The sequence below is a fragment of the Chlorocebus sabaeus genome, chromosome 27 (assembly GCF_047675955.1).
Source record: "Chlorocebus sabaeus isolate Y175 chromosome 27, mChlSab1.0.hap1, whole genome shotgun sequence".
Classification (NCBI taxonomy): Eukaryota; Metazoa; Chordata; class Mammalia; order Primates; family Cercopithecidae; genus Chlorocebus; species Chlorocebus sabaeus.
Genome location: NC_132930.1, coordinates 46,300,590 through 46,327,353, shown reverse-complemented (window position 1 = coordinate 46,327,353; position 26,764 = coordinate 46,300,590). Strand labels below are relative to the sequence as shown.

Genomic DNA, 26,764 nt, shown 5'->3' with positions numbered 1-26,764 from the left:
AAAAATTCAGAGTGACAAGTGACAAAATTCACTTGTCTTTGCACATCGCCTAACACTTCCCACACTGACCTTCACAGGAGCCGCTCTGCTCACTCGCATGGCCTCATGGGCTCTGGCAGCATTTCACCCCCGCCTGTTGGCATTTCACTCTCCAGAAGGACTTGGTGTCACTTCAGACGTAGAGATTTTGTTTTGCTGGGCTCTGCCAGAATAGTTATAAATCACAAGTTTCTAGTACTGACTCCAGGAAAGACCCAGAATTCAGATTTCTCCTGTTTGGGCACACATTTCTTCTGGCCCTTTGAGGTAATGGAAAGTACACTATACCTTGAGGGGTCCATGAGACCTGCCAGGCATGGCAGGTCCTCTGCAGGGCTGGCTGCAGACCTCTGAGGTCCGGCTGTGGGGGTCAGACTCCCTGTGAGCCCAGGAAGTGCTGATGGGGACCCTTTGACCTCACCATGGAGAATGTGGAGTCTGGGCCCAGCACAGTCACTGATGTCAGCCCAGGCAGGTCATAGAATGTTTTGGACCTCAGCAGCTTCATCTGTAAAATGGGCTGATTGACTGAGATCAATAGCATGTAAACTCTTTTCTAAGGAGGTGCTTTTCCAAATTCCTGTTTTCTAACCCTCAGCAGGCTCTGCAGTTGTGGCAGGCTTTTGCTGAGATGCAGAGCTGGGTCGGCCTCCACAGCCTGTGCTGCTTGAAGCAGAGAAGGGGCCTGAGCCTACCCTACGTGTTCTCGCCCCAAATGTCCTCCTCCCTCCGCAAGCCAGCCTCTCACAGGGAGTCCCATAAGATTTCTCTGGGAAGAAAGGCCTCATTGCTTTAAATTTGAAAAGCATCTCCCAGTTCATAACTGGGGAATGAAATAGATACTCTGAGGCCCAAAGGGGGTTATTGATGTGACAAAACTTGGATACAAAACTGAAGAGTATGAGGCTGAGGTGTGAAGCTAAGGGAGTGAGGAGGGGGCTGTGGGCTGTGGCAGCCCTCCCTGCTCTACCACGCTTCTGTGCAGAACTTAGGTTCCAGAATTCTAAATTAAACCTGGCCTTCCAGGTTGTTGGAGGGAAGCGAGATGGAATATAGCTTATTTAACAATGTGTTAGCCTTTGTTATAATTTTCCAGCATTTAGATATGTGGTGTAAGCTCCTTCATCTATCCTTGCCCCAAGCCTTGCAAAGATTAGTTCTCTTCCATGAGAAAACCAAGGCACAGACATACTCAAGCCATGTGATCAATCATGTCACGGCAGCCAGAGACAGAAGAATTGTCCTGGGGCATACGTCTCCATGTGGGGATTTTCCCTGAAACTGAATTTTGCCACTGTAGTGACCACATGTAGGTCTTCACAAGGCCTGGCTGTTTTGAAGGGGAAACAAATTCACTTTGGTGATCAAGTGCAGGCTTTAAACAGTAGATGGTAGGATTTTAAGCTGGGCGAGTAAGTAGGTCTGTCTGTGCAGGGGTGTGGGTCAGCCATTCTTTTTCTTTTTTTTGAAACGGAGTCTCGCTCTGTCGCCCAGGCTGGAGTGCAGTGGCCAGATCTCAGCTCACTGTAAGCTCCGCCTCCTGGGTTTAGGCCATTCTCCTGCCTTAGCCTCTGGAGTAGCTGGGACTACAGGCACCTGCCACCTCGCCCGGCTAGGTTTTTTTTGTATTTTTTAGTAGAGACGGAGTTTCACCATGTTAGCCAGGATGGTCTCGATCTCCTGACCTTGTGATCTGCTCATCTCGGCCTCCCAAAGTCCTGGGATTACAGGCTTGAGCCACCACGCCCGGCCAGCCATTCTTAAGCTACTTTTTGTGTGTGCCAGGCTTGAGCACAGGGACAAACACATCAGAGCTCATGGGAGCCAGTTCCCCAATGCCAGCAGGGAGTTACAGAGATGGAATAGGAGGTGCGAATGTGCTCAGGGTGTTGGGTTGCTGTCGGAGGCATCAGTATGAACCGATGGTTTTCCATAGAGAGATGTGTGGATGGAAAAATAGACATAGTGGTGTGTGCATATGCATCCACATTTCCCAGCTCTATCCACTGGGATGGGGCTGGAGGCAGGGAAACCCCAGCAGCAGTGAGCACCCGCATATCCAGATTTTGGTGTCTAATACCTCTTTTCTTTAGAGGGAGTTAGGCTCTGTGGAGCAAAGACTAATTCCTGGGCTGGAGTGGGGAAAACACAGGATGAAGCTGGAGCTTCGCTTTTATTTTCTTTTTACACCAGAAAATAAGGCAGTGCTTAAGGCATGATGAGGACACTTGAGCGGGATATAGGTGCCAGCCTGAAGGAGGGAATGAGCTTCCAAAAAAGAAAGGTATTCATGGGGTATGAGCCATGGACTAAAATAAAAACCCAGCTAGTCCACACTAACACAGATAAATGAGTTTGTAGTAATAGGAGGGGGGTTCTTAGAGCAGAATACGGCTGAACAGTATATCAGGAAATCACCAGAGGGTGCTGAAATTGTGGACTCAGGCTTGATGCAAAGCAAGACTCTTACAGAGCCTCAGAGTAGTTCCACACGAAGCTTATTATCACCAGGGAACCCTAGAAACGACAGTGGACAAACCTGGTGCCCCAGCCACATGGTGAGAGCCAACATCGCCCACCCTGCAGTAAGCTGATATCACGTGCCTCCTCAGAGGAGATCCCAGAGGGACACCGCATGGCTTCCGGGGCATTCCAGCCAGTCACAAAGAAACATCAGCCGAGCCCAACCGAGGGGCAGTCTTTTTTTTTTTTTTTTTTTTTTTTTTTTTGAGGCGGAGTGTAGCTCTGTCGCCCAGGCTGGAGTGCAGTGGCCGGATCTCAGCTCACTGCAAGCTCCGCCTCCCGGGTTTACGCCATTCTCCTGCCTCAGCCTCCCGAGTAGCTGGGACTACAGGCGTCCGCCACCTCGCCCAGCTAGTTTTTTGTATTTTTTAGTAGAGACGGGGTTTCACCGTGTTAGCCAGGATGGTCTCGATCTCCTGACACCGAGGGGCAGTCTTAAAAATAACCAACCTCCGTCAGGGTGGGAACCACAGAGAGGCCGGGGAATATTCCAGATGGAAGGAGACTGCACACACACGGCAGCAGTCACCCTGAGTAGTTCCACCCTGCTCTGGGGAAAAGAGCTGTAAAGATTAGGATCAATGAAACTGGAAGATGGCTTGTTAAATTTCCTGATTTCGATGTTGGTACTTGGTTATGAAAGAGAATGTCCACGTTCTTAGGAAATCTACACAGACGTGTTTGGGGGCAAAGAGGCACGCTGTCTCCAGCTTAATCTCAGATAGTCTGGAGAAAGGTTGTGTGTGTGCGAGTGTGAACATGTTTAGAGGAAGGGAGAATGGGCAGAAAGGAGAGGGACAGGATGATACAGCGAGCTGGAGGAATGCAGATGTTTGGTGAATCCGGGAAAATGGATATGGGAGTCTCTTTTATTATCCTTATAATTTTTCTGCAAGTTTGAAATTATTTCAGAATAAAAAGTTGCACCCCAAAAAGGATGGCACACATTGCCTAGGAAAGGGGTGGTTTGGGTGTGAACAAAGGGTTCCTATGGCATCTCGGTGCTTATATATCCCGGCTCCCCTGTAAGCACATTTAGCTGCACTGACAGCACCTACATCTGGGCTTTGGCCACTCGCTCATCTTCATTCTCCTGGTCCTCACAACAGCCCTGCAAGCCCCTGCCAGCCGCAGATGGACACGCAGACTGAGGCCCGCAGGACTGTGGGGCCCCGCTGAGGTGACCAGCCAGAAAGGAGCTCAGAACTCAGGCCGGACGGGCTCAGAGCCTGCACCCACACCTCCTGCCTGGGCCGCCCTGTGAGCGGTGGAGAAGGGCTTCCTGTGCCTCAGAAACTGGAGGCCAAGAAGCACGTGATGGAAGGGTGGGCCAGATGAGGCCAAGCTCCACCTTCTACAGCCTTTTCGGAACGTTTTTCTCAGAAAATGTTGAGCTTGATTTGATGCCTTTTTAGTGGAGCTGCCATCAAGTTAGAGCTGCTTATGCGGCAGTGTCCATCCAGGAGTCAGTAGATGGAGTCAGCAAACGGCGCCTCCAGCCAAACCCTGCCCACCACCAGCTTTGTGTAACGAAGTGTCAGTGGGATGGCCATGCCCATTCCTGCAGTTGCTATCGGAGGCCGCTTCTGTCCTAACTGCAGAGACTGCAGTGTCCTAGAAAAACAGAGACTGTGTGTCACCCACTCTCCCCAGGGAACATTGCTGGGCCTCACCTGTGGTGTTAGTGGACATTTCCTAACCCTTGATGACCCAGGAGATCCCCTCAGAGATCGGGCCCTGCTCGGCCTGTGGGCAGGAGGAACAGAGGTGGGCGTGGCACCCCACCCCAGTAAAGGACCACCCTATGCGGTGGGCAGGCTGCCTCCAGGATGCCCACAGGTTTTTCAGAAATATCTGTGAGTTGGCATATTTTACTTGGATGTGAAAATGTTCCTTATGGTTCACAGGTGGTCCAGTTTGGTATAGTTGATTATTTCCTAACTAAATACATATTCCTGGTAACACTAAGTTTGAGTGTTTGAGTGATCACCTGCTTATTAAAAAGATAGGTTTTATATTTGTGGGACAAAAAAATGTTTAATTTAAGTACATATGGAAATAAGACTTAAAAACTATACAAAAAGCCTACAGGTACTTTTTTTTTCTTTGCCATTGCTGGTTTAATAAGACAGGAGTTGCTGAAGTGGAGCAGCGTGTTGGGAGGCCGGGGTTCTGTCTGCAGTGTTTACGCCGCGTGCGCAGTTACCTAGCTGTGCTCTGCCTGCCTTCAATAATTCAGGCTCCGTGGCGGCAGCAGCTGAGGGGCTGCTGTGAATTATGCATGAGTCTTCGGCAAGGCTTCGTGCAACGTCTCCTGTTGGCTTCCCATCCATGAGCCTGAGCGCAGGCAGGGCAGAGCCGTCTTTGTCAGCTGTGTGCTGGGATCGCGGGAGAAACTGCAATAATTTGCTCTCCTGGGAGTGTAAGCTCAGGAACAATGTCCCTTTGTGGGGCCCAGGCCTTTGCTCGGGGCTGCCCGGGCTCTGCCGGCTGACCCTGGTATGGACTCAGAGGGGTGGTTTGCAGTGCATGGTTGGAAGTATTTGGTTAAGTGGCATCACAGTGGCTCTTATCAGCTCTACCCAGGTAAAGTCCCTTGTCCCCGTCTGCGTACCTTGTCGCGTTGTCAGGGGCACACTGACTTGTGTGGTCTTCAGGTATGTTTGCCGTAGCGGGATTGTGTGGGGGGTGAGGGGCCCATAGGGGGCCTGTGCAGTGACGCGTTCCATGATCTGACTTGGAGTTGTGACTTAAACAGTCGGAGTGTTTGAGGTTATGGTTTGAATGAGATGATCATGGGCCCAGGCCGTGTGTTACAAAACTAACTGCAAACTTTTAATCTTACGGTATTAAAATGTGTAACGTAACCTACATGTTTGACCCACCAGTGTAAATGTGGCGGCTTTTCCAGTCAGCAGCAAATCTGAACAGACTTCAAACTCTTTCACCAGGAAAGCATTTCTTTGACTCAGATGGGTCAACTGAAAGAAAAAACCCCCACAACAATACCATAAACTGGACCATGTTCCCTAAAGTGGTGTTGGGATACGGGGTGTGTTTTGTGGATGTCTTTTCTTCTTTGACTTAGCTCACAGGTGTGGGTTTGACTCACGTGCTTAGCGCCGGAGAATCAGGCAGGCCACTGCAAGCAGGCCCGTGAGTTACAGACGTGGTGGTGTCCTCGCCTTCTGGCCTTGGAGCTCGGGTCGGAATGGTGGCTTTTGCAAGGAATTTTATTTTAGGCGAGTGCTGCTCAGGGTTCACGATCAGGCCTGTGACTGTGCACTATTTTCCACGTGACAAGAACAACTCCAGAGCACATGGAAGTGCTGTGAATTGTGAAATCCATAATTGAAAGTGGATGTCAGAGAGGAGGCGACTTTCCATGTGTGTGGAGCCGCGTCGCAAAGAAAAATGGTGCTCACGGGGCTCTGCAGTCGCACCTGGCTCTGCTGTGTTCCTCCGCAAGTCACCTGCACAAATTTTGTCCAAATGGAATCATAAAAATTCACCAGGAGAGCTTATGATTACAAGAATTCTGGGTGGACATTTTCTGGTAGCCAGTTGTTGAAAAACGTGTGTGTTGCTGGAGATACCAGTGTCCTTCGCAAATGGCTGGACTCAGTGCCTGGACTTAGGAAGGTCCATGTGCCCAGCAGGTCCTGTCCATGCCCTTGGGAAGCTGAAGAGCTGGGTCATGAATTTTCTGCCCTGATCCTTAGACAGGGGTGGTGTGGGCAACCGGGGCTATGGCCCAGAAGCTTCTCTTTCTGGCTCCTCCAGGTAATGTGTCTGCTTCCTCCACTCTCCAGGCTCCCGTGCTTGAGCTGAGGCCCCCCTCACATGGGGAGGAATTGCTGGAGCACAATTCCTATGTCAGCACAAAGCTACAAAATGAGATTGTGTGAAGGGGGCGTGGCTCTCACCCCCAGCAGTGCGGGGAGCAATTGGCAAGGTCACGCCTCCTGTCTTTGCAATGCCAGAGGAGAGCAAGGACTGCAGCCTCTCTCCCTTCCTTGGAAATGGTTAATTTGCACTAAAGCAACTCTCACTTGAGCAGGCCCAGGAGAGGGTCTGGCACCCACACCGCCCCCAAGCCATGCCTGCGTCTGCTTTCTGCCGTACTCCTCTGTACCCGAGGCTGTGCTCTCTCTGGAGGGTCTGCCATGTGGGTTCCTGTACACAGCATCTGCCTCTGCAGGACCCTAAGGGCAGGAGCAGGAGCACACCAGGGAGGGAATGCAGATTCACTGCGTGGGCACACCTGGCACAGTGGAGCCGAGCACACCAGACAGGTCATCATTGGCTGTTTAAAATACATTCGTGTTTCTTTCTTGATTAGACTTTTAAAGAGTCAATTATTGATTTGTGAGTCTTATAAAATAATTAGTATCTGCTAAAGCTTTTGAACATGATGTTAGTCAATACACCAGTCATCTTTCACGCAGAATTTATATCAGTCACCATTCATTCATTCATTCCACAAATACACCAGCACGGGAACAGGGAGAGCAGCCCTTTGGGTAGCTTGCCCCGTTGCTGAGGGAGGCAGCAAGGCCTAGGGAGCGGCCAGGGAACGGGAGGTGGGCCCAGGGGCTGGCGTGGGACTTCCATGTGGTACCAGGGAGAGGCCCATCTCCCCTCCACCGGCGGCACAGGAGGCAGATGGTTCACATCACTGTGCTTGTGTGTTGGAATCGAAACACCTTTTGTTCGAGGAGCAAAAGCGTCAGCACCCATTGGGGGTTGAGCTGTGCTGGCTGCAGTGTGCAGTGGGGCAGCCTCCTTTCTGCCTCCCGTCTTCCCGTCCTGGTTCTTCCCAGGGCCCCTCAGCTGGGCCTCGCCCAGGCAGCCTCCAGGCCACCCTCCAGGCAGCCAAGAGACCCTGCAGTCCCTTGCTCATCACTGTCCCCCAGGGTTAACTTCGTGCTGCTCCACGCTGGCTCTCTGCTCTGCCCGGCTCAGCATGCCTTGTCCTCTCGTGGAAGCTCTCCCTTACTCCCCGGAGGCCAGTTAACTTCTGTTTCTCCCTCAGTTCTCAGCCAGCCTTTATTGTCTCAGGAAAAAAAAGCTGGAGGAAAAATGTCTTGGTGCTCATAATGCAGAAACTTCATTCATGAGGATTGCCTCATTTGTCAGCATAAAATATGGCAAGGTTAGCAACACTGCTGCCTCAAATTCTGGGCTCAAGCCATCCTCTGGAATAGCTGGGACCAGAGGTGCGTGCTATCCTGCCCAGCTAATTTTTAATTTATTTTCATTTTCTGTGGAGATAGGGTCTCGCTATGTTGCCCAGGCTGGTCTCAAACTCTTGGCCTCAAGTGATCATCCAGCCTGCATGATCTTATTTTTTAAATAGGTAGTATGTGCCCATGCGCTGGAATGTACACAGAATAGGATCGGCACCCAAGGCTGTTTCTGACGCAGGGCGTGCCACCAGGCCGTCCAGCTAGCTCTGGTCTTCCATCTCCCAGCACCGGGCAGGAGGTCCTACAACTTCACTGTGGCTGATGAACGAAGTGCACTCCAGCAGCAGTAGCTGGCTCTGGGCATTTATACTTTATGTTTTGATCGGTATCATCAGAGGGGTTGATCTGCGTTTGCTCCTCCCAGCAGTGCAGAAGGTGCCTCTTGGCTCAGACTTCACTGCCATTGTGATCTTGGTCAGGAGGATGTGATCTTGGCCTGAGGCTTAGGCTCATGGCTGGTGTTCTGTGACGAGGCCGGTGCACCTATGAGTGTCCAGGGGCCTCCTCCTACTTGGTGGCCGCCTGTACCCTTCTGTTTTCCTTTTGGCTTGTTGATAGTTTTCTTGGCGTGTAGGTGCTCTAATGTAGAAGGGGGAGCCAGCCCGCCACCTGTGTGATGTTTTGCCAGTGCCCCACAGTTTCCTATCTGGGGACTTGGCTTATGGTGCTTTTCCCTATGGAGATTTGCGCCTCTGTGCTGTGCACCGTATCAGTGTTGCCTTCATGGCTCTGGGCTTCATGTCTTCCTTCCGGAGGCTTTCCTCACTTCAATGTTTTAAAAAATTATCCCCCATTTTCTTCTGGTATTTCTATGATTTACACTTAAATCTTTGACTCATTGGGATTTGTTTCAGTGTGTGCTGGAAGGAAGAGATCCAACTAGATAGATTTTCAGAGGTCGTCTTCCCTGCGCACCCCACCCACTACCCTGATTGTGACTTAGACACTCAGGGTCTGTTTCTGTACTCTGTTGTTTCCCGAGGGTGATACCGATGCCGTCCCTTGTGAATTCGGGATTGTGGTCTGTGCTCTTGTGTTAGGCCCGCCTGGCCCTGCGTGTTCGGGATTGTGGTCTGTGTGTGCTCTCGTGTTAGGCCCGCCTGGCCCTGCGTGTTCGGGATTGTGGTCTGTGTGTGTTATCGTGTTAGGCCCGCCTGGCCCTGCGTGTTCGGGATTGTGGTCTGTGTGTGTTCTCGTGTTAGGCCCGCCTGGCCCTGCGTGTTCGGGATTGTGGTCTGTGTGTGTTATCGTGTTAGGCCCGCCTGGCCCTGCGTGTTCGGGATTGTGGTCTGTGTGTGCTCTCGTGTTAGGTTGGCCTGGCCCTGCGTGTTCGGGATTGTGGTCTGTGTGTGTTATCGTGTTAGGCCCGCCTGGCCCTGCGTGTTCGGGATTGTGGTCTGTGTGTGCTCTCGTGTTAGGCCCGCCTGGCCCTGCGTGTTCGGGATTGTGGTCTGTGTGTGCTCTCGTGTTAGGCCCGCCTGGCCCTGCGTGTTCGGGATTGTGGTCTGTGTGTGCTCTCGTGTTAGGCCCGCCTGGCCTGGCGTCTTGCTCATCTCGTTTGTCCCCCTCATTTCCTGCATAAGTTTCCGCAGGAGCTTTCACACTCCACTTGTGTGTTCTAACAAGACACCCATAGGCAAGTGTCGGCGTGGTGTGTCCGTTTAGGGAGAATTCCTGCCTGTGATGTTTTGCTCCTCAGTTCCCTGGTGACAGGATACGAGGCAAGCACAAAGAGTTGGCCCCCTCCCAGGACCCCTGCCCCAGAGAGAGTGAGTGTGTAAGTGAGTGTATGCCTGAGAGTTTCACACCTGGCTTACATGCAGAACGGGGCACTTGCCACATGGGGAAGTCTTGGATGTCGGGATTCTTTAAGCAAGGCATTTCCAGACGGTTCCGTCGACATGGTGGCAGAGGTGCTGGGTGCAGAGAGAGCCTCACATGGCCCCTGTCCTTGTGTCCTTGGCCCCAGGGCTCCTGGCTTGGCCGCCCTGTCCTGAATGTGAGTGCCAGTACACGTCCTCTCGCAGTGCGTGCCGCCCCTTCCACCGCAGCTCGGAGTCAGGGCTTCCGGGTGAGCCCCAGCTGCAGTCCTGTGGGTCTTCAGTGCATGCTGGCTGCCACTGCGATCACACATGTGATCTCACAAATAGCAGATCAACAGCATGGTGGATTCAAGGAAACGTTAACACTGTGTTTCCGATCCTATCCGAGAACTTCCTTTCAGTCTTCTTTTAATTTTTTTCTATAGCAGTTTAAATTATTTGATTATTCTTTAACATTTTCTTTTTTAATCTAAATGCTCTTTGCACTTTGAATGACTCCTGCTGAGTGTAGCCTCTGGCTGCCATGCTGACCATGAGGGACACTGTTGGATCAAATCCCTGGTTTTGTCTCCTGGGCCCTAGGGCTCCACTTTTCTCTGGTTTAGCGGGGCCCACACTGTGGCCTCCTTGGAAGCCTCTGGCCAAGCCTCTGCCTGTCGCCTAGAGCACATCTGCACACTGGGCTGAATCCATAAGGTTTAGTGTCACTTCTGCCCCTGAGAGGAGTTGATGCTGCATGACTGCCCCCTTCCTGGTCTCTTTCTACCTCTGGTCCCTTACTGCTGATAAGATGTGTTCTAATTGCTGGCCTGGAGCTGGAGCCCGTCAACTCATCCAGTGGGATCAGTCCTGTGGCCTTGACTTTACAGCAATGCCAGCCTGGGCGGTTTATCCTGCGCACTGTGCCACAGGAGGCTGGTGAAGGAGCAGGAGGGGAGCATAGCATATTTTATTATGCTGCTGACAACATTCTGTGAGGCTGCTCTGTCAGTCAGCTGCGTTCCTTAAAGCTGTGGCAGAAAAGCAAGCCCAAAACCCAGGGCCTCCTAACAACGCAGGTTTAGTGACCACCTTGTCACACGTCATCTGTGGTCAGCAGGGCATGGCTCAGCTGCAGGCTAAGGACAGCCCCGTGTGGGATGCCCTGTGCTCACAGAGGAAGCACTTGTGCTCCAGCAGAGTGGGCAGCGGCTCCTAAAGCTGGGCTCACACTGGCCACATCCCTTCTTCTTGGGCTCAGACCAGGTCGCCCACTCAGGGACAGGGGTGCCCCCACACTGCTCACGTCAGGAGGGACGGGGTGCCCCCACACTGCTCGCGTCTGGTGGACGAGGGTGATGAACAGGGATTTCCTGGGGACCTCCCTTCTCTTTATTCAAGAGCTCAGGAGATACTGGGAACCAAAGGCCACTGAGGGCCATTTTGCAGACAAGTCAGGCAGGATCTGGTGTCCTGGGATGCGTGCTGTGCCATATCCCACGTCAGGTTGCCTGTAATGAGCCACTGAGCCGACACGCGTGTCTGAGGGCTTAGCTCTGGACACTGTGCCTGAGCGTTTCATGTTGAGAAGAAGCCACATGTGGAGCAGTGCGCAGTCACGGGTGTGTGGGCTCCACGTCCGGAAGGTGAGCCTCGTGCCCCCCTAGACTGCACACTCGTCCCCAAGGGCACCGCGGGTCAGGACATAACACACGTGGCATACACGGCGCCCTGTGCCCAGTTGCTTTTGCTCTAGCAAGTCTGGGAAACGCCTCGTTGCCATGATGGTCTTATGCTCTGCGTGTGCATTTTTCTGTGTAAGGTCAGTTGCTTTTCTTGTTCAACCCTGTGGCTGTAGTTTATTGTTTGGGTGAGTGTGCACGTGTGAGCGTATGAGTGTCGTGCAAGGGTGTTGTGTGGGTATGCACATTTGAATGTGTGTGTGCTCGTGCACACACATGTGCAGCCGCTCAAGATTGGGGTCTGTGTTTTGTCCCTGTGTGTAGAATGCACTGGCAGGTGGTAGTTGTGCCGTGCATGGTTGTTGACTGAATGGGTGTTGGGACAGAGCTTGCTGCGTGTCCCAGGGTCTCCTGTGGGAAGGCAGAGCGCTCGCTGGGCCGGGGCGGAGGGCAGGGGTGCAGGTGCTGTCTGTACTGGTCCCGCAGAGTTGACGGGCGCCGACCTGAAGGACTGCGTCAGCAACAACAGCCTGAGCAGCAATGCCAGCCTCCCCAGCGTGCAGAGCTGCCGGCGCCTGCGTGAGAGGAGGGTCGCCAGCTGGGCCGTGTCCTTCGAGCGCCTGCTGCAGGACCCCGTTGGTGTCCGCTACTTCTCTGTGAGTAGGGAAGAGCCCAGGGCCAGCGGAGCAGTCTGTGCTCTGCCGAGACTACCGAGCAGAATCTGCGGGCTGCCCTAGAGACAGCGGCACCCTGCGGGCTCTGAGCAGGCCCGTGGCAAGGGCCTCCCCTCCCTGGACCGCCACCCTCTCAAGAGCTCAGAGGAGGGTGGGTTGAATCCTGCCCCTGGTTCTGTCCCCAGGAAGAGTCCCTGGCCCTCCCGCGCTCCACCGGGGTCTCTGCAGCCCGCTGCACTGGAGCTTCCTATGTGCATTGAGAAGCCAGGTGCCTGCTTTCAGCTCTTCAAAGAAATGTTTTGCTTTTGGGGAAACAGCTGGAAGCGGCAGCGCGGTTCCCTAAAGTGCTGGGCAGCAATGAGCTTTCTCTCTCCAGGCGCTTGGGCAGCTCACTGAGCAGCCTATGACCCCATGGTTTCTGTAGAAGGGAAGTAAGAAAAAGGAGGACCGTGTGTCAATGTTAATAAATGGTATCTTTCTTAGGATTTTCTAAGGAAAGAATTCAGTGAAGAAAACATTTTATTCTGGCAGGCCTGTGAATATTTTAATCATGTTCCTGCACATGACAAAAAGGAGGTAAGTCTACACTCGGGAAGTGGGGGCTGTGAGAGGGCGCAGGTGAGAGGGCGACGTGTGTGTGAGGGCGGTGCGTGAGGGTGGGGCGTGTGTGTGAGGGCGGTGCGTGGGGGTGGGGCGTGTGTGTGAGGGCGGGGCGTGTGTGAGGGCGGTGTGTGTGTGAGAGAGCCGTGTTGTGTGAGGGCAGCACGTGTGAGAGGGCGGTGCGCGTGAGGGGGTGGCGCGTGTGTGTGAGGGCGGCATGTGAGGGCGTCGTGCCTGCGTGAGGGCAGCACACGTGTGTGAGGACAGCACGTGTGAGAGGGCGGCGCGTGTGAGAGGGCGGCGCGTGAGAGGGCGGCGCATGTGTGTGAGGGCAGCGTGTGTGTGAGAGAGCCCTGTTGTGTGAGGGCGGCGCGCGTGAGAGGGTGGCGCGCGTGTGAGGGCGGCACGCGTGAGGGTGGCGTGCGTGTGAGGGCAACGCGCGAGAGGGCGGCGTGCGTGTGAGGGCGGCGCGCGTGTGAGGGTGGTGCGTGTGAGGGTGGCGCGTGTGAGGGCGGCGCGTGTGTGTGAGGGCATGTGTGTGAGGGCGGCGCGTGTGTGAGAGAGACGTTTTGTGTGAGGGCAGCGCATGTGAGAGGGCGGCGCGTGTGTGAGGACGGCGTGTGTGTGAGGGTGGCGCGTGTGTGTGAGGACGGCGTGTGTGTGAGAGAGACGTTTTGTGTGAGGACGGCGTGTGTGTGAGGGTGGCGCGTGTGTGTGAGGACGGCGTGTGTGTGAGGGTGGCGCGTGTGTGTGAGGACGGCGTGTGTGTGAGGGTGGCGCGTGTGTGTGAGGACGGCGTGTGTGTGAGAGAGACGTTTTGTGTGAGGGCAGCGCACGCGCGAGGGGGCGGCGCGTTGCGTGAGGTCGGCGCATGTGTGTGAGGTCGGCGCGTGTGAGAAGGCAGCACGTGTGTGTGAGGGTGGCGTGTGTGAGGGCGGCATGAGCGTGAGAGAGCCACGTTGTGTGAGGGCGGCGCACGCATGAGGGCGGTGTGTGTGTGAGAGAGCCACGTTGTGTGAGGGCGGCGCACGCATGAGGGCGGTGTGTGTGTGAGAGAGCCACGTTGTGTGAGGGCGGCGCACGCATGAGGGCGGTGTGTGTGTGAGAGAGCCACGTTGTGTGAGGGCGGCGCACGCATGAGGGCGGTGTGTGTGTGAGAGAGCCACGTTGTGTGAGGGCGGCGCACGCATGAGGGCGGTGTGTGTGTGAGAGAGCCACGTTGTGTGAGGGTGGCATGCACGTGAGGATGGTGCGCATGTGTGAGGGCAGCGCATGTGTGAGGGCGGCGCGTGTGTGAGGTCAGCGCGTATGTGTGAGGTCGGCGCATGTGAGGGTGGCACGTGTGAGAGGGCAGCGCGTGTGTGAGGGCGGCGTGTGTGAGGGTGGCAGGTGTGTGAGAGAGCCACGTTGTGAGGGTGGCGCGTGTGTGAGGGCGGCGCGTGTGTGAGGGTGGCGTGCGCGAGAGGGTGGCACATGTGTGTGAGGGCGGTGCGCATGTGAGGGCGGAGCACGTGTGAGGGCGGCGTGCGTGTGTGAGGGTGGCGCGTGTGAGAGGGCGCCACGCACGCAAGAGGGCGGCGCGTGTGTGTGAGGGTGGTTGGTGTGTGTGAAGGGGCGGCGTGGCCTCATTCGAGGCTGGCTTGGTGCAGGGAGCATCTAGAGCAGTTGGAAAGTGGATGTTAAAATATTTTCACATGGCTTGAAAAAATCATTTCTTTTTCAGAGTAAATTTTTAAATATACATGATATTTAATTTTGCCTAAACGTGGTTTGTATAAACGCCCTCAGCCCCAGCTTTCACCAGCAGATGGGTTGTCTTTCAGTGTGCTGGAATTCTGAGGAGGGAATGTGTATTTAGGGGAATTTGAAAGCAAATCAGAGGCAGGAGTCATCCCAGGCCATAGGTTTCACCGTTTCTCCTCCCGCGCCTCGTGGGAGGTGCGGGAGAGGCCTGGGAGGGAAGCTTTGGCTTGGCCTGGCTGCTGTGTTCTCAGTCGGCCTGTGGCCTCGCTTCCAGGCTCCGGGGCTGCTTTCATCTGCTCACGATGCTCAGAGGGCGCTGCTCTCCTGCGCTCCCACCTTGCCAAGACCAGGTGTGTGTGGACACACGGCAGTACTGCCTGTGTGCAATTGCTGCTTGGCTCGCATCGCCCGGGTCTTTGGGACACTTTTAAGTATCCGTTTAAACAATCGTAGAGGAGCCCACCTGTGCTGCTGCATTCTGGCCACACTTGTATTTATTTATTCAACTAAGAGGTAATGACTGGGTCCCGTGAGAACACATCTGTAGTGCCCGGGGGTGTCAGGCCTTGGCAGGCAGCAGGAGTGTGGGGAGAGGAAGCCGTGCCAGGCTGCTCAGGTGCCTTTTCTGTCAGCTTTCCTACAGGGCCCGGGAGATTTTCAGTAAGTTTCTGTGCAGCAAAGCCACCACCCCGGTCAACATCGACAGCCAGGCCCAGCTAGCAGACGATGTCCTCCGTGCACCTCACCCGGATATGTTCAAAGAGCAGCAGCTCCAGGTAACCCCAGGCCATGGGAGCTTGTGGGGAGTCCAGGCTAGGGCTCGGGGTATAGGGTCCACCTTCAAAGAACATGTGCTATCAGGCAGGCCGGTGGATTGAGAGCATCACAGACACAGGTGGAGAAACGCAGGCAGAAAGTGGAGCTTTCAGTAGGGCCGTGAAATAAGTCCCGAACCACTGTGTGCCTGTCTGCAATGTGCTGACTGTTCACACTGGCTCATGTCTCAATGCATGTGCATCTGTGTGGAGTCACACCTGCACGGGTGATGGCACAGCTGCGTTTGAAGTTTTGCATTGTAGGACATTGCTGTGGTGATGTGCGTTAGGTCCCATGCCATTGGAGACATGCCTTTGCATGTCACTGCAGTATGTGGGTCACATTCACAGAAGCATAGGGTGGCATTTTCAAAGCAGTCTGCTGTTAGATTTCTAGTCACTTTTGGTTTTAATCTTATTTAACGAAAGTTATCTGGAGTCTGCTCGTACTGATGGCTTCTGTAAGTTGTCAGAATTCACTAATTGTAAGAGTGATAAAGGGTGGTTTGCTATGAGAAAGAAGACTCAGATATAGGGGCACACTGGACATAACTCTTAAGTACTCTTAGGGCTGGCGGGGGAAAATGGACTGAAATGATGTCCTTTCAGGATGGCCAGTGGTTGCCTACAGGTCGCCAAGCAGCCATGCGCCTGAGGCCGCATGTCCAGGTCCCTCCTGTGACTGTCCTGCCTTACATCCCCTCCCCAGATCTTCAATCTCATGAAGTTTGATAGCTACACTCGCTTTCTGAAGTCCCCACTGTACCAGGAATGCATCTTGGCGGAAGTGGAGGGCCGCGCACTCCCGGACTCCCAGCAGGTCCCCAGCAGCCCGGCTTCCAAGCACAGCCTCGGTTCAGACCAGTCCAGTGTGTCCACGCCAAAAAAGGTGACCTCCCTGAGGCTGACCTCACGCCCCTGTGGGTTGTATGTCATCAGCTGAGAGCTGTTCTGTGGGAAGTGAAAAGAGGCCCTGTCGGCTTCTTCACCAGTGGTGGGCGATGCTCCATGCTGGGAAGTTCCAGCTGCTGTTTCTGGAGTCCTGTCAGGGCCACACTATGACCTATAGAAGTGATACCATCCCATAGAGTGCTTGTATTTACAGCTCAGTATTGCCTCCTTTGCACTTAATGTCAGAGTAAAATAACTTCACATGGTTTTAACCAAGGTTTCCATTTGATGACAGTTAAGTGGAAAATCAAAATCCGGCCGATCCCTGAACGAAGAAATGGGGGATGAGGATAGTGAGAAGAAGCGGAAAGGCGCGTTTTTCTCGTGGTCACGGACCAGGAGCACTGGGAGGTCCCAGAAGAAGAGGGAGCACGGGGACCACGCAGACGGTTTGTGGGGTGGCTCTTGGGCTGTGGTGTCCAGGCCAGGCAGCCATGTCCCCGTTCTGGCACTGTTTTGGGGGTTGGTGGTGACCTTGGGCCATGTGTGCAGTGAGAGGCCCTGTGGGTGGGTCAAGGAAGCTTCTCTGAATGAATAAGGAATGCCACTGTGTCTGGGGGGCACGACCTGTCAGCCAGCCAGAGGGCAGCAGGGCTGCTCCAGAATCTTCCAGAGAAAAGGGCTCAGTCTGTTCCAGCCCATGCCTACCTCAGGCCTCCCCCACACAGTGGCGGCTGAACATCTGTGTCCTCTCCTGCTTTTCACTACAAAAGTTATAGGTGCTTTTGGTAGAAAATTTGGAAAATACAATCAAGTAAAAATAGGAACACACAAATGTGCTATTGGGCGTCTCCCCCAGTGGCAGCTTGGTTCTCTGCCAGGGCTTTTTCCTAGGTAGGTGTCAGTGTCCATGTGCCTTTTCCATGTGTGTGGTTTTAGAATGTGGTAGCGTAGTCGAAGTTGTGAGCCTTTTCCACGTGTGTGGTTTTAGAATGTGGTAGCGTAGTTGAAGTTGTGAGCCTTTTCCACGTGTGTGGTTTTAGAATGTGGTAGCGTAGTTGAAGTTGTGAGCCTTTTCCACGTGTGTGGTTTTAGAATGTGGTAGCGTAGTTGAAGTTGTGAGCCTTTTCCAAGTTAAGATTGGTATTGGATATCGGGGGCTGCCCATTCTGGCTGCTCTGTCCCTTTTTTCTCTTGTGCACGTCTGAAACTTCCTGTAACAAAAGTGAGGCAGAGAGACGCCTCCCAGGGCGCCAGGGGGTGGGGCTGCGGGGTCCTTGGTGGCTCCTGGCCGAGCTCCAAATACCAGCTGGGTGGTGTTGGCAGGCGGCAGGGCAGAGGGCCTGGAGATGCCCATGCTGAATGCGGGCGAAGATGAGGCTGCTCTGTACCAGGTGCTGAAAAGCACAAAGGGGATAGCTGAGAAGATTTTCTTCTCTAGAGATTTTTGGGAAAGGTATTAATTTTCAGGAATGAGTGTCCTGCCTGACAGAGGACTGGCACTAAGCCTGTTGTCTCCTAGTTTAAATCAGGCAGTGAGGTGATTGCACTAGTACCAGCTGGCGTGGCCCTGTTGGAGGCAGGTGAGCAGGGTGCTCTGTGCTCTGCCGCTGCGGCTCCTGTGTGTGCCCTGCAGTGCCAAGCATTTGTGCATGGCTGCTCCCTGCCTGCAGGGGGGAGCGTTGTTCCTGGGGCATGGAAGGAGGTGTTGGTGAGGGCTTGATGTGGGCAGCCCTGAACTCCTGGCCATGCTGTGAGGTGCTCTTCTCCAAGCAAAGGCACCTGAGAGTTGTAGAGCTCACCTTTGTAGGAGGCCACCTGGGAGATGGACACTATGGCATTAGGTGGGGCCAGGCCTCCTGCGTAGCTGGGAGATGGGAGTGTTTGCTTCAGACAGTCCATCTACTCGTGCCCACCCCCACACCTGGCAGATCTGCAAAGGGCCTTTAAAACCTTGATAGAGCCGGGTGTGGGAGCTCACGCCTGTGATCCCAGCACTTTGGGAGGAGGCTGAGGCAGGCGGATTGCCTGAGCTCAGAAGTTGGTGACCAGCCTGGGCAACATGGTAAGGCTCTACTAAAAATACACACACAAAAAAAAGGCGGGGGTGGGGGCCAGGCACGGTGGCTCATGCCTGTAATCCCAGCACTTTGGGAGGCTGAGGTGGGCAGATCAACTGAGGTCAGAAGTTCGAGACCAGCCTGGCCAACATGGTGAAACCCCGACTCTACTAAAAATACAAAAACTAGCCAGATGCGATGGTGCATGCCTGTAATCCCAGCTACTCAGGAGGCTGAGGCAGGAGAATTACTTGAACCCAGGAGGTGGAGGTTGCAGTGAACTGAGATTGTGCCATTGCACTCCAGCCTGGGCAACAGAGCGAGGCTCCATCTCAAAAAAAGAAAAAAAAAATTAGCTGGGTGTGGTGGTGGGCACTTTTAGTCCCAGTTACTCAGGAGGCTGAGGCATGAGAATCACTTGAACCTGGGAGGCGGAGGTTACAGTGAGCCGAGAACTGCACTCTAGTTTGGGTGACAGAGCAAGACTGTCTCATAAAACAAATAAATAAAACCAAACCTTGATAGCAGTGGGGCACGGTGGCTCATGCCTTTAAATCCCAGTGCTTTGGCCAGGGGCAAGGTGTGAGGATCATTTGAGCCTAGGAGTTCAACACCAGCCTGGGCAACATAGCAAGACACTCATCTCTACAAATAAAAATAAACATTAGCCAAGTGTGTAGTGGTAGCACACGTGTAGTCCTAGCTGTTGGGGGGACTGAGGTGGGAAGAAAATTGCTTGGGTCCTGGAGTTGGAGGCTGCCGTGAGCTATGATGGTGCCACTGCACCCCAGCCTGGGGGACATAGCAGCGCTCTGTCTCTGAAAAACACAAAGCAAACCAAAAAATAAAACCCGAACTGCAGGCACTCCCAGAACTAACACGTTCTGATCTTGGCCCAGGATGTAGCCTGGGCATCTGTTCCTGTGGAAGGTGGCTGCAGTCTGGAGGCCAATGGGTCTGGGAGCTGCCTTCCCCTCTCCCCTCAGGTCCCAGAGCCCATGCACAGTGGCATGGTTTGGGAGCAAGTGCTGTTTGAAAAGCCCTTTCTGTGTCAGAATCTTCATGATTGGTAGATTAGCCTAAGAATATAGTTCGTTGAGGTTAGTGACAGTTGACACTTCATTATGGTCCATGTCAGGACGTCAGAGAAAAAAGTGAGTCTGGAGGCCGCATCCGGCTGAGAGCGCAGGCTGTTGCCACAGTGGGGGGCTTCCAGTTAGGCCCAGAAACTACATTTGAGGATGAAAGCTCCAGACGGAATGGAGGAAAGGCCCTGGCCGGGACGTACACCTGGGTCCGTGCTGTGGAACTGCATGTACTGATGTGACTTATTGGGCACCTGCCGTGAGCCAAGCATGTTTTGGAGCCAGGATGTGGCGGTGGACAGGGCAGAGAGTGGCGTCTCCACTTCGTGGTGGGTAGAGCCGCACTGGTCCCTGACTGGCTTCCAGGGTTAGGAAGACACGTGACTTGTCTCCACCAAGCGAGGCGAGGCGGTGCCTTGGGGGGAGGGCTTCCTGGCATCTGCCCTACGTGCTGTGTGTCTGTCTGCTCAGCCTAAAGGGGGCAGAGGGTTGGGAGATGTGACCAAATAAATAGGGTTTTGATTGACATGAGTCACTGTGTTTCCCTTGTCAAGACCCCCTGCATGCCAATGGAGGCCTGTGTCGCCGAGAGTCCCAGGGCTCTGTGTCCTCTGCGGGGAGCCTGGACCTGGTGAGTCACTGTCTCCCCTTATCCCACAGGCTTCAGGCTCAGGGCTGTCCCCACCAGCTGACTGATGACACCTCTGCCCCACGGAAACCTGCGTTTACAAAACCCAGCGTTCACTTTGCAAAGCTGGGGGACGAGGCTCGGGTGCCGGCCCCGGCACAGTGGCTAAGTGCAGGGTGGCCCAGGGCCCCATCAGGCCCCAGCCTCATGGTCCCCCAGCCTAGGGCTCCTGAGAGGGCACGAAAAACTATTAGTTATACGAGGGAGGGAGTTCAAAGTATCTTTGGATTTATTTCTTAAGTCTTTTTGTTGTAATTTAGTTTTTGTGAACTCCCACTAAGAATCAACAGAAGGCGTCGAGAGCAGGCGCTCCGTGTCTCACCGCGTGAGCATCACACCCACTGCCGCACTGCAGGGTTTGCCCCTCTACCTGCGGGCCGCCTGTCTCCCGCACCCGCTCATGCCTGCTCGCTGCTTGGCTGGTGCTCTTCCTGGCCCCAGTTTCCAGCAGATGAGGGAGATGAGTGGGCGCAGGCAGGACTCGTGAGCTCATTAGATATTGTTTGATAGGAATTTTGGAAAACCTCACTGGTTGCCAGCATCCTAGTCATTTGAAATTTTCAGGCAGGAATGAATGTAGAATATAATTTCTTCTTCAGTTCCAAATAACATTGAAAGCTGTAAGGATTTACCAGGTGTCAGTTACCTCCTGCTGCCTAATACCTCCCCACCCCCAAACGCAGAGGCTGGAAGCAATTACTGTTGTGCTGGGTCTCTGGGTCAGCTTGGTTGTTCTGCCCATTCTGGCCAGCCTGGCCTGTGTGTTTCTGGTTACCTGGCACATGAGCCAGCTGGCTGGTCCCAGAGGCCCTCAGTTGCATGACTGGCCCTTGCTGGCCCTTGGCTGGAGCAGGAGCACTGACAGGACCCTTCATTTGCCTCACCCAGCAGGCCAGTTCACCCCATCCCACAGCTGTCTCAGGGACCCCAACAGTTAGCAGAGGAGGACGGCCTCTGCAGGCCCAGGCTTGGAGACGCTCCTTCTGCCCACTGAGGTCTGGGCTGGGGCTGATGCCACCTCTTCATGAGAGGAGCCACAAAGCCATATTACGAGGGGCACGGAGACAGGGAAGGGGATGGTTGGGCCATTTGTGCAGCCAACCTACCACTGTACAAACTAGTTTCCTGAAATAATGCTCAGGGAAAAGAGACTTCAGACTACCAGAAGGCAGTGATGATGAAGTAACAGTCCAGGCGAGGTTTACAATGGAAAGATGTGCTCGGGGAGCTGTGTATAGAGAGGATAGTGTGCTGGAACCCAGAGCCCCAGGAGGGAATGGTCCTCACAGGGCAGCTTCAGTGGGCCCCGCAGGACGGCCCTGCTTCTGGGTGGAGAAGCCCAGATGTGCCTTCTAAGCAGAGCCGCGTCAGGTCCCATGCTGTCCTGAGCACAATGGCCAGTGAGGCCCAGAGCTGAGAGAATGATGACTGCTCTCCCGTGTTAATTCACAAAACCCAACGCCTCAGGCAGTGTGGACTGAGCCTGAGATGTGTGCACCTGGGGAGCTGCAGGTAGGACAGTGGCAGGGCACCAGCCTCCGCAGCACGTGAGGCCTGGGCCAGCTGGGCTGCTCTGGGAGATGCCCCACACCCCTGTGATGCTGGTGCCCGCTTGACTGCTTGTCTCCCCACTCCCCAGTCAGAGGCCTGCAGGACTTTGGCACCCGAAAAGGACAAGGCCACCAAGCACTGCTGCATTCATCTCCCGGATGGGACATCCTGCGTGGTGGCTGTCAAGGCGGGCTTCTCCATCAAAGACATCCTGTCTGGACTTTGTGAGCGGCATGGCATCAACGGGGCAGCCGCGGACCTCTTCCTGGTGGGCGGGGACAAGGTACGGGGCCCGCCTGACCCTCACGCTGCCCTCAGGCCATGGCCTCCCTGCTCCCTGGCCCCTAGCTTTGTGAGAGTCCTCAGGCTGTCCCCTCTTGCGCTCCTCATTTCAACAGTGCCTGGAGTGGAGGCTAGATTATCTGAACTATTTGCTGGGAGCACTTTGCATGCGGGTGCTAGGTTGGTGTGGAAAGAGTGATCACTTTCTTTGGATGGCTATTTCTGAAGCCGCTCTTTTGCTCTGCACAGCTATGCACCTGGGGCCCATTGTTCTGCCTTTCGGGGGTGCCTCTGTGCCCACACTGATTCTGGTCTTTGTTCCTCAGCCTCTGGTGCTGCACCAAGATAGCAGCATCCTGGAGTCAAGGGACCTGCGCCTAGAAAAGCGCACCTTGTTTCGGTAAGAGGAAGATCGCTGTCATTCACCTGAGGCTCCCAGAGCCAATCCCATGTGCCCACCACCTGCTGGTCTCTGCACTTAGCGGGTAGCCTGTCATGCTGGGCTACGATGGGGTGTCGGTGGGGATGGCGGGGAATGGAGGCCCACATGAGGCAGCCCCACTGCAAGCCCGGGGGTGAGAGGGGCCCTCTCCTTCCTGCCCCGTGAACAGGGACTGCCCTGGCCTGGTGAGCACAGCCCCCTAAGATGCCAAGAGGGAGGGGCAGGAGTGCTGTCCATAGGGCAGATGCCCCACAGGTAGCCAGGCTGCTCTGCAGGATGCTGCTGTCCCGGGAGGAGGAGGCCACAGACCTTGCTTGGCCTGGCTTTTCCCACGTGGAGGAAGGCACTTTCTGATCAGCTGGGGCTGAACTGGTGCGGGGCACACCGAGGCCTTGAGGGCGGCCTGGGGCTGTGCTGTAGTTCTGCTCATGAGACTGATCTAATGAGAGCTGACATGAGTTTGTAGTGAATTTTTTCATCCCCCACCAGGCTGGATCTTGTTCCGATTAACCGGTCAGTGGGACTCAAGGCCAAGCCCACCAAGCCTGTCACGGAGGTGCTGCGTCCCGTCGTGGCCAAGTATGGCCTGGACCTCAGTGGCCTGCTGGTGAGGCTGGTGAGTGTTGCATGGGGCCCGGGCGTCATCACCACGGGAACTGTCTGTTCCCTTTGGCAGCCTCTGTGTTGTTCACTGAAGAGGGCACACCAAGAAGCGGTGTCTTCCCCTGATTTTGTTGTCCCCCTTGGAGGAAAGGAAACAGCCTCTGCCATCCCCAGTTTTCATTCTGTTCAGTGGGAGCCATCATGGTTTATTTGTACCTTGGTCATTCCAAACAGAATTGATATTTGAGATGTGGTTGTGCTCCAGGGAGGCCAAAATGAGAAACGAACCAACCAACCCCCGGAATATCCCCCGCTGTTGGCAAATGTGATCAGATAAGAGAGTGCGGATGGCCCTGCCCCCACGGCACCTGCTGGGCCGGGCCGGGGCACTGTGCTGATGCCCCCAGGGCACGGTCACGTGGAAATGTCCTGATTCTCACCTGCACTTTGGAGATGGAAGAACTCAGCTGGCACTTCCAGACTGTACCGTTATGGTGTGAATGGGATGAAGAAAGAAAACACTGCCTGGGGTGGTGACAGCAGGCACTGGGCAGGCCATGTGAGACAGGGAGAGCTGGGCCCCGCTGAGCGTGCTCCAGAGCATGGGGGTTTAGGGGCACAGTGTCCGCCTAGTCTTCTTTCCTTGTCAACTTTATTGGAGCAATGATTTCAAGTATTTTCAGGATTTTAATTTTCCCTGAAACTACACTCAAAATTATTCAAGGACTTTGAAGTGAACAAGAAGAACTTATTAAATTATTTACAGATACCACCTTGAGGGTAACCGGAAACCTCTTTCCCGCACTGCAGGCTCCATCCTGGAGTCCAGAAATCTGCTGGTCAGAGGCAGACCTGGCCTGGCTCCCAGGTGTGCCCCTTTGGCCAACTCTGTGGAGATGCCACGCAATTACTTAGCCCCTGTGTGTTGCAGTTTCCCTGACTGTAAAGTGGGGTTGGTCGTGGCAGCATGCTCGTGGCATGGTTTGGGGGCGCCAGGGTGGAAGGGCTGGCTGTGGTCAGGCTGGTTGTCTGTGAGCTGCTGAGGGCTCCAGGCCAGGCAGGGTTTGGGCTGTGTGGGCTGTGGAGGATTTGTGTGGAATGGGTTGTTTGGGATGTGGCTTTTCCTCAGATGCTTTCTGCTGACTCTCCAGTGAATTCTGTGGCCCCCCTGTGCCCACGAATGTGGTGGAGAAGGCGGGACCTGGGGCAGCTCCTCTGCTTCCCCCCGCAAGGCCCACCGCGCCTGCCCAGCAGGCTGGCCCCTTCAGGAGCTTAGAGCCTCTCCCGCCTGGCATTGGGCGGCTGTCATTCCCTGACTGACAGAGTGTGAATGCCAAACACGTTCAGGTGTCTTTTCTTAACAGTGATTATGGCAGGTGAAGAGTCAGATTCTCTGCCAGAGGAGAACTCACACAGACAAGAACTCCAGCCCTGTGGCTAGTGGCACTTCATTTCAGCCTCAGACCTGGTCCGAAAGTTGTCTGTCTTTCCTTCCTTGTTTACAAAGGAGAACATCTGCTCTCAGTGTTCCCCTCGTAGCAGTTTCCAGGGTCAGTGTTCCCCTCTTAGCAGAGTCCGAGGGTCAGTGAGTGGGTTCTTAGGGCGGCCACCATCGAGGTTGTGAGCAATGTGGAGACTTATACGGGCTTCACTTCCTATTTCCAAGTATTTTACATGCATTTTATAGCATTAGATGTGTGGGTGAAGGTGCTTCCAGTGTTGACATGTCACCCTGCCCCTGGGCCTTGGAGGGGCCGGTGTGGAAGGCACTGCCCACGCAGTTCCTCAGGGCACTTCTTACCCATGTCAGGAGCCCGGCTCAGCCCCAGCACGTGTGCCTCAGTCAGGCAGGCCTCACCTTAGGGCCATCTCCTGCATGATTCCATCAAGCCTAGGACAGTCACGCAGTCTGGTGGGATCACACACATCTGTTCCCTAAAGTTCCAATCTGGGTAAATTATTCAGTGCCCATCTGTGCCCTAGAGTGGAGAGAAGGAGCCCCTGGACCTTGGAGCCCCTATATCGAGTCTGGATGGACAGCGGGTTGTCTTGGAGGAGAAGGATCCTTCCAGAGGAAAGGGTGAGTAGGGCTGGCACAGCGGTTGGGGAGGGTGAGTGGGTCCAGTGCAGGGGAGAGTGCTATGGAGCCGGTGCAGGGGAGGGGGCAGGCGGGGCTGGTGCAGGGAAGAGGGTCAGTGGGGCCAGCGCAGGGGAGGGGCGGATGGGGCTTGCACAGAAGTGGGGGGCGGGTCCTGCACAGGGTAGAGGGTGAGTGGGGCCAGCGCAGGGGGGCTGTGGGGTTGGCGTAGAGGAGACAGTGAGCAGGGCTGGTGCAGGGGAGGGAGCTGTGAGGTTGGCATAGGGGAGAGGGCGAGCAGGGTCAGTGCAGGGGGTGCTGTGGGGTTGGCATAGGGGAGAGGGCAAGTGGGGCCAGTGCAGGCGGAGCTGTGGGGTTGGCATAGGGGAGAGGGTGAGTGGAGCCAGTGCAGGGGAGGAGGATGTGAAGTTGGCATAGGGGAGAGGGTGAGCAGGGCCGGTGCAGGGGAGAGGGATGTGGGGTTGGCATAGGGGAGAGTGTGAGCGGGGCCGGTGCAGGGGAGGGGGATGTGGGGTTGGCATAGGGGAGAGGGTGAGCCGGGCCGGTGCAGGGGAGGGGGCTGTGGGGTTGGCATAGGGGAGAGGGTGAGCGGGGCCGGTGCAGGGGAGGGGGATGTGGGGTTGGCATAGGGGAGAGGGTGAGCGGAGCCAGTGCAGGGGAGGGGGATGTGAAGTTGGCATAGGGGAGAGGGTGAGCAGGGCCGGTGCAGGGGAGGTGGATGTGAAGTTGGCATAGGGGAGAGGGTGAGCGGAGCCGGTGCAGGGGAGGGGGATGTGAAGTTGGCATAGGGGAGAGGGTGAGCAGGGCTGGTGCAGGGGAGGGGGATGTGGGGTTGGCATAGGGGAGAGGGTGAGCGGAGCCAGTGCAGGGGAGGGGGATGTGAAGTTGGCATAGGGGAGAGGGTGAGCAGGGCTGGTGCAGGGGAGAGGGATGTGAAGTTGGCATAGGGGAGAGGGTGAGCAGGGCTGGTGCAGGGGAGGGGGATGTGGGGTTGGCATAGGGGAGAGTGTGAGCGGGGCCGGTGCAGGGGAGGGGGCTGTGGGGTTGGCATAGGGGAGAGTGTGAGCGGGGCCGGTGCAGGGGAGAGGGATGTGGGGTTGGCATAGGGGAGAGGGTGAGCGGAGCCGGTGCAGGGGAGGGGGATGTGAAGTTGGCATAGGGGAGAGGGTGAGCAGGGCCGGTGCAGGGGAGGGGGATGTGGGGTTGGCATAGGGGAGAGGGTGAGCGGGGCCGGTGCAGGGGAGGGGGATGTGGGGTTGGCATAGGGGAGAGGGTGAGCGGGGCCGGTGCAGGAGAATGGGTGAGCGGGGCTGGTGCAGGAGAGAGGGCAGGTGGGGCCGGCCCAGGGGAGGGGGAGACTTTCGAGTCAGTACACAAAAGGGAAATGGTCTGGGTCGCTTGGTCCCTCCTCGGTACCCTGATCTGGCGCCCTTCCCTCCGGGCACAAAACAGGAAGCCAGGGCAGTAGACGGCTGTGCTCTGCCCAGCAAAGTGGAGGCTGCAGGCTCAGTCGTTTGGGCTGGTTCTGCATTTCCTTGTGTGCAGGGAATCAGGTGGTTGACAGAGCTCTTTTCCATGTGTTCCTTGGTCATGACAGTCCTGCCCTGGGGAAGCTGGGGTCCGGCCAGCAGCCTTCAGAGATGGGCTCGTCTCCCGGCCCCCACCTCATCCTGACGCGCAGGAGCCGGCCCTGCTTAGAGCCCTGGCTGAGAACCGTGCGTGAGGAAGGTCACTCGGACCCAGGAGGGTGGGTCCTGTTTGTAGCTGTCCCCAGGGACAGGCAGAGGCGTGGCCTTAGCGCCTGCAGGTGCAGGTGCCATAGGGAGCTGTGTCTCTTGGGATGAGCTTTCTCGAAACCCACCTGCAGACATTCTAGGTAGAGAGCTCACTTTGTGAGGAACCACTTCAGGTGACATTGGGCTGCCCCTCTGCTTTTC

At 55.3% G+C, this 26,764-nt stretch overlaps 1 protein-coding gene across 10 annotated transcripts in view; it reads left to right on the top strand.

Moving 5' to 3' along the window:
* Positions 1–26,764, top strand: part of RGS12 (regulator of G protein signaling 12) — a 155,175-nt gene that overhangs the window by 113,760 nt on the left and 14,651 nt on the right. For 9 of the 10 annotated variants that reach the window (XM_037983145.2, XM_037983143.2, XM_037983144.2 and 6 more), the window contains 10 exons: positions 11,782–11,951; positions 12,453–12,545; positions 14,945–15,088; positions 15,837–16,016; positions 16,314–16,467; positions 19,718–19,794; positions 21,491–21,685; positions 22,011–22,084; positions 22,616–22,742; positions 24,713–24,809. In XM_037983145.2, the coding sequence (XP_037839073.2) occupies positions 11,782–11,951; positions 12,453–12,545; positions 14,945–15,088; positions 15,837–16,016; positions 16,314–16,467; positions 19,718–19,794; positions 21,491–21,685; positions 22,011–22,084; positions 22,616–22,742; positions 24,713–24,809 (1,311 nt within the window). Of the gene's footprint in view, positions 1–4,991; positions 5,149–11,781; positions 11,952–12,452; positions 12,546–14,944; positions 15,089–15,836; positions 16,017–16,313; positions 16,468–19,717; positions 19,795–21,490; positions 21,686–22,010; positions 22,085–22,615; positions 22,743–24,712; positions 24,810–26,764 lie in introns of those variants that run through there. The other variant, XM_037983147.2, reaches the window with a different exon arrangement.